The following is a 15,176-nucleotide window of genomic DNA, read 5'->3' on the forward strand; positions in this document are numbered from 1 at the left end:
TCTTCCTAGCTTTGCCCTATAAAAAAAAAAAACAAAACAAACCTCTACTTTCCCTTCAAATCCAACCCATCTTAATCATATCATGTAGGAAGTTTTCTTTTATTTCCCTTACCACTGAGAAATTCTCTCTCCTTCCTAACAACTCCCACATTATTTTTAGGTGGCAAAGTGGCAGGATGGATACACTGGATCTGGAGTCAAGACCCAAGTTCAAATTCAGACTCACATACTAGCCTGAGTAAGTCACTAAACCTCCATCTACTTGAGGTTCCTCATCTGTAAAACTGGGGTAACAGCACCTACCTATGTGCCATGGTTGCATGCAGATAAAAGGTGCTATCTGTAATGTGCTTTGCAAACCCTAACATACTATATGAATACTAACTAGTTATTACTTGCCATCTCTCTCCTAAGACCATTATTATTCTGCCTTGTAACATAGCTGTTTGTACATCTTTCATCTCCCCACTAAACTGTAACCTTCCTAAAGGCACCCTGGTGGTGCAGTGGATTTAACCCTATACTTGGAGTCAGGAAGACTGACGACTCCAACTTCAGATATTCACTAACTATGTGCCCCTGGATAAGTTATTTAACTTGTTTGCCTCAGTATTCTCAACTGTAAAAAGAAGGCTAATAGCCCCTACCTAAGAGGATTGTTGTGAGGCTGACATAAGATATTTGTAAAGAACTTAGTATTAGTGCCTGGAACACAATAAGCACTTGCTTATTCCGTTCCCCCATCCCTTACCCCAATTTAACCTGAGAAAGACTAATATTGCCTTTTACCTAGCAGAGGGGCTCAATAAATATTTGTTGAGTGGATAGTGGAGATCGCCAAACAACCAGCTGGTAATAGGAATGAGCACTTCTATATTTCTAGAATGAGGATTTTAAAAATCTTATTCCTACAGTTCATTTTTCAGGAATGAATAGCTTTCTAAAATTCATAAAGTCAGAATTGAGCTATAAATAAAAGCGACTCACAGACGCACAAGGGCAAAATGTGCCACATTTATTTACATATGAAATGTGTTTAATACAGTTATAATGAACGTAGTGTATAACATCTGACAGCAGCAAGACCCTTTAAGGAACGGAACAATAACTACAGTATATCATGCAAGTATCTCTATATACACAAAAGTATTTTTTTTAAAAAAAGTACAAAACTTGTTTAGGGATAAATACAAGATATAAAATGCAAAACAAAAAAAAACACAAAAAATATAACTCTCACAGAGAACTATATATGGAAGGGACAGAACGGTACCTTTGCTGTGCTTCATGAAAGCAAACTACCAATATTAGATATACTTATTGAAATGACAGAACGAAAACCTGGCAGCTGTGTGCTCAATCTGAAATGGCCAATTGTGATTCCATAGGCTGCTGTATTAACACATCAACTGGTAGCAGCTTCAGTTGTGCATCCTAACTCTAAGTACCAGAACATTTGGCATTAGCACCCAGAATAGGAAAAGTCAATTCTTGAGACAGCACAGGGTTAAATGAACTATTTTCTTCCTTTAAAAGCCAAAGAAATACTTGATTTTTTTATTCATCTCTATATTTAATAAATTACAAGACAAAAACCAGACTGTATAAAAATCTATTGATCTAGTTACATATTTGTTTCTTCTACAGCAGTCCAGCCCTTTCATCAAGCTTACATCCCTGTGATCTTATTAAAACAGTCTTGCAAATAAGTATGAGAAAAAAATTTGCCAGCCCACAATTTTTTCTGATCTATTTTTACAATGGACTCCTTCCTTTTTTCTTCACAGACATTAAAGAAAACACCATTCCCTTCTACTTGTCTGGTTCAAGTTCTTATCCACTAGTGGGTTATTTGCAAGGCTGCTTTAAAAACTTTCTCTCATGGCCCTAAAAATACCTAGAGATGCACAGATATGCAATGATGAGTTTCAAGGCGCACACACACTTCTTTCAAAGTAGATACACTGAGTACTAGTGCTAAGACACTTGAAGAGCCTAGTGTTCTTGACACCTAAAACCAGCTACAATTTATGTAGTGAATTCTAAAAAATAAAAAATACTAAAAAAAAAAAAAGGCATTGTGTTAACTTGTAATTTAATTAGCTAAACCATTCAAACTCATGGCGTACAAAACAGTTTATCTGAATCCAAGGAACTGCCCCCAGTGCTAAGAACTCTGTTTCAAAGAAACTTAGTACAAAAAAAAAGAAAAATGCGAAACAAAAAAATAACTCAAAACATTATCCACTAAATACTGATACAAACACGTAACAAAGAGTATAAAAGTTATTAGTTTAAATATATACAAACTCTTTTTAAACTCAAATACTGTTTTAATACTTATTGAGGGTATGTACGATGGGGTGAAGAGGATACATGAAGGTGAATATATTGCAACAGCCTAAACAGTACTGTCAGCTCTATTATACTGCGAACTTTCTGTAACAAAAAAGTCTTTTCCGTTCCAATGTGGAGAGAGACTTTCCTTTTGGAATACTCATTTTTCAGCTGAACTCATTCTTTTAGACTTAATGAAGGCCATGCCATGTGTTCTCATGTGAGTATTTAAGGCAGCTTCCGTTTCAAATGTCTTTGCGCACACTTTGCATTTTCTGTCTGACATCAGGCTATCGGATGATTCGTCTTCATGGCTGGGCTTGTTTTCCTGCTGATGATCTTCCCCAGAACCATTCTGCTTGGATACTGGCTGAGGTTCCTTTAATTTGTGGACTATGAAGAGATGCCGGGAGAGAGAGACATGGGAGGTGTAGCAAAGGCCACACTCTCGACATTGGTGAGAAGAGCCGTCAGACTTATGCTGAGGGATGTGTTCATGAAACTGCAGGAGGTTTTCTGTCGTGAAGCCACACACAGCACACTTGTGAACTTTGAAAACATTTATCTTTAGTTTCTTCAATGGCTGAGTAATCGCTCCTCGTGCAGCTCTGAACTCTAAAACAGGTTCTTCTAATTTCCGCTTTGGACTGGGGGCCTGATGAGAGAAAACAAACAAAAAAACTGATCAAATTAAAATAGTCCTGCTATTTTCCTGAAGAATGAGCATCTCTGAGTGAGCTAAAAGTCAGTAAAAAAGATATAACATTGTGGCATTAATGGAAAAAAAAAAGACACGTTTCTGCAAGTGTTTTACCCTATTTCCAATATTAATCTTTACTGCCAGTCGTTGTTCAGTAAATGGACATCTATCTCTGGCTGAGGGTGGCTAGGCAGTGCAGTGGATGGAGTGCTGGGCTTGGAATAAGGAAGGCTTGAGTTCAAATATGACCTCAGATACTACCTGCGTGACCCTGGGCAAGTCACTTCACCCTGTTTGCCTTAGTTTCCTCATTTGCAAAATGAGCCGGAGGAGGAAACAGCAAACCACTCCGGTATCTTGGCCAAGAAAATCCCAAATGAGTTCACAAAAAGTCATATTCAACAAAAATGTCTCATTGAATAGAGCACTACAAAGATTGGACCCTACCTCTGATACTTACTATCTGTGAATGACCTTACTATTTTTGTCACCTAACTGCTCTGAACTGGCTTCCTCATGTGGAAAATAAAAAAGGTTGGACTACTTGATGTCTAAGCCTGTGCTCAGTTTACCCACAAATTTCCCAAGGAAAGGGAATACAAAGGAAATGCCAAACTCATTCAACATCTTTCAGTTACAATGCTTATTTTAGGCAATGATCTTCTGCTTGAAAGGGCAATACTACTACCAAATGCTGGAAATAATTGATCAGTACCCAAGAAGAGAAGCTGGTGCTCCAAGCCTGCTGAAAGTGGGGGCCTCAGTTGCAATAAAAACATGTTACTAAATCTCCCATGTCTCATCGCTCAGTGTTCCTTGACACTAACTATGCTCCACCCGCTGTCCCCCCTCACATTGGTTCATGCAATTCCTCTTTTCTCCTGTCTAATTAAACCTTATTCATCCTTCAAAGCCCAGCAGCTCTACTTTTCCACAGTGCCAGCTCACAATGATCTTTCCTTCTTCATTCAACCACTCTTTGACTGTACCATTCATTTGGCACTTAATCATTTATTGGTTTATAACATTAGTTCTCTCTCCATAGGTATATATTCAACAACTTCAATTCAATTCCACAAATATTTATTGAGCATTTTCTTTGTACCAGCTAGATGGCACAGTGGATAGCTTCCCAGGTCTGGAGTCAGGAAGACTCATTTTCCTGAGTTCAAATCTGGGCTCAGACACTAACTAGCTGTATGACCCATGGCAAGTCACTTAACCCTATTTGCCTCAGTTTCCTCCTCTGTAAAATGAGCTGGAAAAAAATGGCAAACTACTACAGTATCTTTGACAAGAAAATCCCAAATGGGGTCACAAAGAGTCAGACAAGAATAAAAACAACTCAATAACATATGTTAGGTACCATGGGAGATACTGAGAGATTAGAAAACAAAAGAAGCATAGTCCCTGTTCTTCAGGAGTCTAAGACTGAATGAGGGCCGATGCACTTTCACATAAAGATGAGACAAAAGAAAATGTGACCAAGAAAAGATCAAGACAAATCTCAGAAGAGAGCGGGCTCAGTTTCCCTCACAGGCAAAGTGAAGACTTCACAGGTGGGGATGAAGAGGAAGAACATCTCAAGTGTGGTGGGAATCCCCATAAAAGCACAGAGATGAGAGGGTACAGAGCGAATGGGGAAAAGATAGCAATCCAATGTGGCTGGACCACAGCATGTCTAAAGGGTAGCCGTATGGAAAGGGTACATTACAGTCAGATTGTTGGGGCTTTAACTGACAGGTTAGTAGTTTTATTTTTGTTTGCTTTTTGGAGGAGGGCAGGCAGGGCAGTTGGGGTCAAGTGACTTTCCCAAGGTCACATGGCTAGCTTTGTGTTAAGTGTCTGAGGCCAGATTTAAACTCAGGTCCTCCTGACTCCAGGGCTGGTGCTCTATTCACTGAGCCACCTCGCCGCCCCTAGTAGTTTTATTTTATCCTTTAGGCAGGGACTTCTTCAACTTTTCCCCCTTGCTACCCCCCTTGGTGCTGCCTGGCTTGAAGGAATGAGCAGCACAGAGTGTTCGTGCTTTGTGTTCAGAACCAAGGCTGCAGTGAAGTTCCTTGATAACACATCAGATTCATTCCATGTTTGATTTTTAATTAATTTTTGGTCACTGCATGTTCAGAAAGCTTTTACTGTTGTAACCCAATATTTCACACTCCCACATGGAGCAGCAACCCACAGTGTAAGAAGTGCTTCTCTAGGCCAAAAGTTCTTAAAAGGTGGCCCAGCGATCCTGGCGTGCTTTTTCTTAGTTTAATAAGCATTGCTAGATGTGACCCACATAAACAAAAGCTCTTTGGGGGATCCTCAATCATTTTTAAGAGTATAAAGTGGTGGGGCGGCTAGGTGGCGCAGTGAATAGAGCACCGGCCCTGGAGTCAAGAGGACCTGAGTTCAAATCCAGCCTCAGACACTTAACACACACAAAAACTAGCCATATGGCCTTGGGTAAGTCGCTTAACCCCAACTGCCCTCCAAAAAACAAAAAAAAAAAAAAAAAAAGAGTATAAAGTGGTTCTGAGATGAAAAAGTTTGAAAACTGCTGCACAAAGCAATAGGAAGAATCAAAACTGTTTAAGCAGAGTTTGAACATAAGAGTCAGATTTATGTAATAGTAATATTTTGGATTAAAGAGGGTCAAGATTCTAAAAGTAGAGACCAGTTAGGAGGCTATTATAACACTATATAATGACACATGATAATGAATCATATAAAATATATCTGAGATAATATTATTAATTTTATATTATTAAAATTATAATAATTTATATTTGTATATTGTTTTTATTATTATATTATATTTATTATATTGCTGTGTGACCATCAACGGCACTAAGAGTTCATATACCACTTATGATGGGCCCTAGGTGATCTTGAGAAATTCATTTATCCTCAATGGACTTCAGTTTCCTCATCTCTAAAGTGAGGCAAATGGACTATATATATATTTATATTGTGTCATAACATATCATATCATATGTGTCATATCAGATCACATCATTGTTACATGAAATTAGGGCAGCTCGGTGGCGCAATAGAGAGTGCCGAGTCAGAAGTCAAGAACACTCATTTTCTTGAGCTCAAATCTGGCTTTAGACACTTACTAGCTGTGTGACTCTGGGCTAGTCACTTAACCCTGTTTGCTTCAGTTTCCTCATCTGTAAAATAAACTCGAGAAAGAAATGGCAAACCACTCTAGTATCTCTGCCAAGAAAACCTCAAAGCGGGTCATGAAGAGTTGGACATGCCTGAAATGACCGAACAACAAAAACCTTATAATATTAAATAGTCCAGGTGATGTTAAGGGCCTGAAATAGGGTGGTGTGATAAAATTAGTAACTGGAGCAGAAGGGATGCATATAGTAAGTACTGTGGAGACAAGTCCTTAGATGGAGGTGGTGCAGGGTTAAAGATGAGGAAAAAATCAAAAACATCTGGGACTTTTAAGTTTGGTGTGAATCAGGGGGGTGATAATGCTATCAAGAGATATAGAGAAGTTGGGAAGAGAGGCGAATGATATTCTGAATAATTAGGTTTGAAGAGCCAGTGAGACATCCAGATAATTATGTACAGTTATGTATCAGATAGAAGGGTGTGACTTATGCAAGAGACTCAGGTTGAATTTTATACAAACTTATCTTTCCTTCTCAACTAAATCACCAGCCCCTGAGGGGATTAGAACAGCAAGTGGTGGTGGTAAATGAGTGAATCACACTGACTCCATCTTATTACTTGATTCTAAAGCTATCTCAGTTCCTTTTCTATTCAATTACGGGTCTAGTCCAATTTTTGTTTTGCAAGAAAACTTTATTCGATTGTGGGAACTGGGAGAAAAATTTCTTTCACCAGCCACACTCCCTAAATACAAAGACCACATCTTACACTTTTCTCTGTATTCCCCACAGTACCTAGAACAGTCCTTTGCCTAGAGAAGGCATTCAATAAATATCCGTATATTGATTTGAATTGTAAATCTGATCTAAGCCCCAAAGACAGAAAAACGTGAAAATATTAGGATATTGTGTTTTACCCTGACACCAATCAATTTCCAAGTCCTGATCAATATTTTGTTGTTACAGATAAGCAACTGTAATAAGCATTATATCAACGAGGATCACTGAAGCATTTTAGAGAATGCACAGAAGAGAACAGAAGGAAATTCAGAAAGAAACACAGACAAGCAGGATAGATGTGAAAGTAAAATGCTGACATTTATTATATTCTTCGTTTAAAAAACAAGCTTGTACATAACAGAAAATCAGTGTTTCACATACAACCTTTCTGCTCTACTTTGTACATGGAAAGGTTCTCTCTTTTGTTATTTATGGAGTTCAGAATGAAAAAAAAATTACATGAAAAAAAATAAGGAATATGTTGCAATGTTGTGTACTGGAAAAAGCACTGGACTTAAAGAGTCCAAAGACCTGGTTTCAAATTCCCTAATAGCTTTTCTTGGGGCGTTTATCAAATGAAGGAGTGAGATCAGTTGACTTCTAGGGCACCTCCAGCTTTGACATGCTCTGATTATCTGCTAAGTGTCTATTTTGCACTGTATTAGAATCAGCATTCAGAGATACATCTACCTAGCTTCCTATACTAATATTCACTGCAAAGAGAGCAATTCTTATGTGTTTTACCTTGGTCTCTTCTTTTATTTCTGTTTCCTCCACACTGGCAGATTCTGTCATCTCTTTTAAATCAGGGTCCTTAATCCCATGCATCAGCTGAATGTGTTTCTCTAGCATTAACCGTTTTGTAAATGTGCGCCTTGATTCTGGGCAGTGCCTACATAAAACAACAGAAGTCATGTACACATTTTGCTTATAGGGATTTTAAAGAGAACTCTAGGCCCACAAAGATGTTTACTGGTCTTCAAGATCTTCACAAGCCAATCTCATACTTACCAGTATCAAAGGCACAGCAGAGCATCAACAGCCTAAGAGCACTGGCTCTGGATAAAGGACCTGAGTTCAAATCCCACTTATGACACTACCTCAGTCCCTTTGGGAATCTCATTTATCCTCCCTGGGCTTCAGTTTTTTCATCTCTAAAATGAGGCAATTTGACTCGATAGGCTCTGAGGTCCCTTAGAAGTTTCAGATTCACGGTCCTGTTGATTTTATGTTATGTCCCATTTTATTAAGCATTTTAAATTGCTGATGTCACCTTATTTTGTTTGGTTGGTTTTTGGTGGACTCAGATCATTTTGGTTCAAGTGCCTTATAAAATATCCCTGGTTATCAATGTATTCTTTATTCTCCTGAAAAGGAGAAGCTCTCACTGTAATTTTTTTTTCCTTTAAGATGACTCCAAGATTATTTCAGCAGAGGTGATTTAATATGAAAGAAACAAGGAAGAAGATGGTCTTCTACCAACTATTAATTAGTGATGCCAGCTATATAGCACAGAGAAACCTGCTCTTTATCTTCTGAAGCATGCCGCATGGGCAATTCTTCATAAAAATAATAATCTAATAAATATATCAAAAACTTTATGGATATATTGCGTTTCAGTGGCCAGGCAATGAGTTTAAAATGCAGGCACTTAAAAACATTTGTCTATATTAAGTGAGAGTATTACAGATAAAAGGAAGAATACAATAAGCTGCAATTTAATATTCTACTTTACAAAGCAGACGCTTATTGACAAGAAGGGACTTGTTCATGGTCACACAGCTAGGAAATGAACCTAAAGTCTTGGGACTCCAGTCCAGTACTTTTTCCATTTTACTACCCCTCCTCTCTAAAAACAATTCTGCAGTAGCAAGGGATATCCATGTAGACTTGTTATTTTGTTTCTGTTTTTTGAAAATGAGAAGTCGTCACTTTTTGGATAACAGCTTAGGAAATACTACAGTTTAGCTACTTCAGATTGTATATTATAATGAAGACACCAAGAACAGTATTTTAGTGAAGAGACAAATAAGTGATTGAAAATTCAATGGGCTTTTGCAGAACTAGATTTGCTACCTTCCAGAAGGCTCAAAAGAACTTTATATGGATACTAAAAAATAACTAAAGCATTTTCTAAACCCTTCTGCACAAGCAACAAATGAAACCAGCACCGATACACCGATTTTTCTGTTCAATTATTTTTAATGATGACAATTTTGCCACTGCTAATGAGTTTGTTGGATGGTTTTATGAGTCCACAATGGCGTCCCAATACATTAAATATCAGTGATTTTATGCTTCTACATCAAAAATACTAACATTGTGTTTCAAAGCTAGTGTTTCACTAGGGCCACACTGAATCACCTTCAATTCCATACCTCCTTCTACTCCTCAATCAAGTCTCTGTACTTATCCCCTTCTGAGAATTACACTCCCAAACTTGAGCCTAATTCCTGGCTACACTCTATTCACAGAATGCATGCAGTCACCTCAATAAATTCTTACCCTTTTTTCCTTTTATTCAGATAGCTCCCATATCCTCTGTATAGTCTCCCTAACCAACCTCAAGAGATGAAGGAATTCTACTTTGCCAAATCCCTGCCTAAACATGAAATTCCCATGACCACTTTAAAATATGTACTTAACTTCTCTGACTATAGTGTTAACTTACAACTGCCATATTTACTGTATATGTGTGTGTATATATATACAAATATGTATACATACATATACACTCAATTTCCTTACCTGTAAATTGTATGTAATATGTATATATGTATGTATATATGCATGTATGTATCTTCCAATGTTTGTCCAGTTCTCTAAGCATCTAAAGGGAAGGTACCACATTTTCTTAACTCACTTGGGACAAAAATTAACACAGCCACACAAGTAGGCTAACCACTTCAAACACACTTTTTATGATAATAATGTACTGACACCTTGACCTTAATTACCAAGATGATAATAGTGACTATAGACTGATGATTAACTTGGGTCAGATTTTCTTTTACTGATTCCCTTTGTGACCAATGCCATGAACTGGCAAGATGATTTACATGGGTAACAGTTAGACATCTCAGGGCATGGACAAATGTTTCAGATGAGGAATCAACCCATGATCTCAGTCTTACTGGCATAAAGCTTTAAACAAGTGGGCAATACTGAAGATAAAGTTTTGCAGGTGACAGCTTAGCAGTGACTAGAAAGCCAATCAGTTATGCTTAAGAAATATTCCCAGTAATACAATCTATCCCATATGATGCCATACTTTTTAGGTCAGGTTAAGCACAGGTTAATCAAAGTTATAATAATTATTTCACTTTTTTTTAAAATTCTGTTAATGTCACATCTCATATCAAAGAATCAGGTGACAAAATTATGCAAAAATCAAATGAGTTGAATTCTAAAGCAAAACAGAGTGGTATAGGGGTGGCTAGGTGGCGCAGTGAATAGAGAGCACTGGCCCTGGAGTCAGGAGAACCTGAGTTCAAATCCGGCCTCAGACACTTAACATAAAACTAGCTGTGTGACCTTGGGCAAGTCACTTAACCCCAATTGCCCTGCCCTCCTCGCCAAAAAAAACAGAGTGGTATAGTGAAAAGAGCCTTGACTATAGTGTCAAAGAGCATGGATTCATATCCCCTCTCTGACACTTATTACCCGTGTAACCTTGAGCAAATCACTTAACCTCTCTGGTCTCAGTTTCCTCATTTGTAAAGTGAGGAGAGTGAGTTGAACTAGATGGTCTCTAAGGTTTCTTCCCTTTCTCAACCTATGATCCTATGATCTATAAAAATGAAGGGGTTAGATGAGATGGCCTCTGAGGTCCCTTTCAGGGGGCAATGTAGGTGATGTAAAAACAAAAGATAGCAACAAATATTAATTTTAAAAATAAAGAATCAATATAAAGTCAAACAAGCCAAAAAAGGCCCTCTTTTAATCCTCTTATGACCTTTATATTAAAAACCATCACTTACGAGCAGGTGTAAACTTTCCTAATGCCTTTGTGTTTGATTCGATTATGGCGACAGAGGCTGTGCGACGAGCTGAATGATTTGTCACACTGGCGGCAAGGATGCTTCTTCATTTGCTTTATTAAAGAGAAGAAAGGAAAATATCAATGACAGGTCTTTAAAACCAGAACACACTTTTAAAAATGAGAAATTGTGTGTTACAGGTTGAATTTAACAGGTGCCTGGTAGGACCTGACAGCTCTTCAATGAATGCATCTAGATGAGAAAGGGGAAAAAAAAGAAAGAAAATCTGGTCTTAGATAGCTACTTTTTCATAAGAAGGGTATAAAATTATAAGGAAGACTTTGTGCGTGGGGTTTGGGGGAATGGGAGCCATGACTTGTCCAAGGTCACATAGCTAATAAGTGTCTGATTTGCAGTCAGGTCTCCCTGACTCCAGGGCTGGTGCTCTATCTACTGCACCACCTAGCAGCCCTTGTGTGAAGACTTTTAAGTCAAATATCCCCTTCAAAACACAAAGGCATGGTTTTTCTAAGTTACACCTACCTGAAATAAGTGGGAAAAAAATTATCGTTTCAACTTTACCACAAAAGCCAGCAGCAAACACAATGGTGCTCCTTCAACACATGCCCAATAAGTATGGTATATACATAGAACCCATCCTGTTTCATTCTGTGAATCATTTTAAATTAAATCCCTTAAGAAGAAAGTCTACCTGACTAATTTTAAAATTCCATTTTCCTCACCCAAAAACAGATTAAATGTAGTAGGGACAGAACAGAGCTGAGATTTCACTAGTGTATAGTGAGGAAATTCCCTTTAACAATGAAGATCAACAACTTTTATGGGTTCAGTACTCTGGATACTAAGAAATTACTAAGATACTAAGAAATTAAAGTGACTTGCCCAGATTTACATGATTAGTATTTTTAAAAAATGGGACCTGATCTTCCTGACTCTACAGGAGATAATACCAATGGTTTGCCAAAGGGCTTTCCTGTGTGTCTGTCTGTCTGTTTGTGTGCCTGTGTGTTATTTAAACAGAATCCCTGAAATTCTCATGAATATTAATATCTGAAACTTTGAAAATTATTCCAAGGGAATGATTTTAAGAAAACAAATATAACCACATGACCTAAATGTAGTCAAGTTTAATTTCCATTCTACCCCTGAAATGAATGACAGTTTATCCCTTGAAACATATTTAAACCAAGAATGACTTTCATACCTCTGAAAACTCAACTTAAAATAATTTAATCTCTACAAGTATAAATTGTAGAACAGTTGCTGCTCTGCATTGGCAGAGGAAATTTCCTAATTGGGGGTTCCCTGGCCAATGATATAATAGTCCACACCCGTTCCCCAAAGTGATATGATGAAAAGATATGAAAGGTAATAATGGTGCACTGGGAAAAAACCATTAAACCTGGCCAGAGGCAAAAGATCTGGGTTCTAATCTGGATTTTCTATTACTTTACCCCCTTGAGCCTCAATTTCTTTACCTATAAAATGAGGAGGGTATTTCTAAGGTCCTTCTTAGTCCCTCTCTAAAATTTTGTTATTTTTCTGACACCTCTGTTCTCTTCTTCATCTTTGTTAAAGTATAAACAAATTCGATAATACAGGGAATACAAAACAATTGTCACAAAGTGCATAATCCTAAAAGTGTTATGATGTTAAGTGGGGACATTATGGAATCTCAGGAACTTTCAACTCTTAAGATTTTATGTTCTTAAAGCCTATTGCTCTACGGATTCTAGAGCACAGTGCAAATTTACTTATTTTGTCTAAACAAATAAAACAGGTAGTTCCTACTGGTTTATACTTCTAAAAATCTTAGACAATTCAAAATGATTTTAGGTATTCTAGCTTTTAAGTGATTTTTACCCAAATGTATTCATAAAAATGTTTTTTTTGATATGACAGTGCCACTGATCACGTAAAAATGTCATAATGATTAGTGACATCTATAGGAATTTAGCAAATCACAACTGCCATGTGGAAACCCATGATAAACAGGTGTTATACGTGTCCCACCAACTTTTCCTGTGCAAAAACTCAACTCCCACATCTCACTGAGGCCTTTAAAGCCATCCTCCCAGTCAGTATATTTTCACAGAACTGTTTTCTCATCATTTGCCACAATCTTATTATACTTGTGCAGTTTATTTCTAGAATCCAAATACAGGATTTTTCACCTTAACATATTAAATTTAATCTTAGATACATCCAATTGTTTTAGCCTATTAATATCTTTGGGGATACAAATTACAATCTGGTTCATACACCCAGTAAATCAGTAGTGTATACTATTGAAATTAAGAAATCATTCAACATAATAGCTATCTTTCATACAGCTTCATCTCATCTAGAAATTTGATAAGTGTGCCCTAAAATGTTTACCTAAGCCACTGATAAAAATGCTGGGTTGAACAGTGCCAAAGACAGAACCCTGTGACAATACACCAGAGAGCTCCTTCCAGACTAATACCGTTTTATTAATCACCAGTTTATGTGATAGAGATGTTCATCCATTCAGGGTTCCGCTCAAGAACCACTGACTACAGGAACCAATTCTTGATTCATCCAGCTCTTAATGGTATCCCCATCTCACTCTACCCTGCAGTGAAATGACTTGATACACAGTATAGTCTGTGTATATGTTGTTTCTCTGACCAAACAGAATGCATTCCCAGAGCCTCGCATAGTGCCTTGTACAATAATAAGCATTTAATAAATACTTGTTTAACTGAATTTAATTGACCCTTCCACCTTCTGAATGATGAAATTGTCCACAATCAAGTAAAGAATTTGTCAGTTTTCTTTATATTTATCAAAAACCTCTGGAAGAAAGTTAGATGGTAACATTCTCAATGCCTAGTATATCTTGCCTCCATGCACATTTTGTAAGCTGCCATTTGCTCCATCTGAATACACTGCCACCATAATATCTCTCCTTTTCTCCTGCTCCAAATGATCTTCATAATACTTCTTCCCTTTGGATTTCCTACCTTTTTGTGTATTTGTGATAACACAATGCTTTTTTGTTTTTGTTTTTCATTTTTCAAATGCTTTATTAACTTCTGATTTACATCACTCATTTCCTCCAGATTTTGAGTTACAAATCTTCTCCCCGTTTTTCCCCTACCCATCGCCCCAGAATAGCAGTCCCACAGGATAGCCCCTCCTCCAATCTGCTCTCACCCATATCTTCTCCCATACCCCCTTAGACTTTTCCAGTAGGGCATGGTGGATCTCTATGCCCCAGTGCCTGTATATCTTCTTTCCCAATTACATTTAAGATAGTATTAATAATAGTATATATATTTTAACATTGGATTTTAAAACTTTGAATTCCAGATTCATTCCCTTCCTCCCTTGTCACCCACCCTTACTGGGAAGATAAGCAGTTCAGTATAGATTGTACATGTGTAGCTAATGCAAAACAATAACATACCGTGTTTCCCCGATAATAAGACACTGTCTTATTTTTTTTTTGGAAAGAAAAACACCAGAGGGCTTATTTTCAGGGGAGGGCTTATGTTGTCCTGCCTCAGCTCTCCTCCGTGGCATTGCTCTCAATGGTGCCAGCAAGCAAATCACTGGGGAAGAAGAGGATGACGCGCTCACTGCTGCAGCTCTGATTGGATGCAGCTCGGAGCGTGGCGTGCGTTTCACTGGGGGGGGGGGGGACGGTGCATACAGAGGGTACCGTAATGTAGCGTGTAGCGCAGGGAATCACCTTCACTACAGTAACAATCTCAATAGGGCTTATTTTCGGGGGAGGGCTTATTTTAGAGGAATCTTACACAGTAAGGGGAGGGCTTATTTTCGGGATAGGTCTTATTATTGGGGAAGCATGGTAGTAGATATATTGTAAAAGACTGACTATATTTCCCTCCCTCCTATCCCACGTCCCACTTGTTCTATTCTCTGCTTTGATCCCGTCAAAAGTGGGTGCTTCCAACTTCCCTCCCTCCCAGTCTGTCCTCCCTTCTATCATCCCCCCTCTCATCCCCTTCCCCCTACTCTCCTGAAGGGTGAGATACCCTATTTAGTGTGTATTTCATTCCCTCCCCAAGCCAAATTCAGTGAGAATAAGGTTGACCCATTCCCTTTTGCCTTCCTACACAATGCTTTTTTATAACACTTTTTTTTTCCTGTTGAATAAAAATCCTTCCATCGCCTTATTCTAGTCAGGAGTAAAGAACCATCAAATCTCAAGGATGCCAATGATTTTGTATTTACCTCTCTCAATTAAGA

General features: G+C 37.9%; 1 protein-coding gene across 27 annotated transcripts in view; it reads right to left on the minus strand.

Annotated features, from left to right (window-relative positions):
- Positions 1 to 992: 992 nt before the first annotated feature.
- LOC138171653 (zinc finger protein 532) overlaps positions 993 to 15,176 on the minus strand; it is a 116,467-nt gene continuing 102,283 nt past the window's right edge. For 24 of the 27 annotated variants that reach the window (XM_069101377.1, XM_069101243.1, XM_069101295.1 and 21 more), the window contains 3 exons: positions 10,917 to 11,029; positions 7,681 to 7,828; positions 993 to 2,992 (listed from right to left, as the gene is read on the minus strand). In XM_069101377.1, coding sequence (XP_068957478.1) covers positions 2,498 to 2,992; positions 7,681 to 7,828; positions 10,917 to 11,029 — 756 coding nt within the window. In that variant the 3' untranslated portion in view covers positions 993 to 2,497. The remainder of the gene's footprint in view (positions 2,993 to 7,680; positions 7,829 to 10,916; positions 11,030 to 15,176) is intronic. The other 3 variants (XM_069101397.1, XR_011170970.1, XM_069101396.1) reach the window with 3 other exon arrangements.

Source organism: Petaurus breviceps, unplaced genomic scaffold (genome assembly GCF_028583685.1).
Source record: "Petaurus breviceps papuanus isolate PSGF00001 unplaced genomic scaffold, PetGlider_PUasm1.0 128, whole genome shotgun sequence".
Lineage (NCBI taxonomy): Eukaryota > Metazoa > Chordata > Mammalia > Diprotodontia > Petauridae > Petaurus > Petaurus breviceps.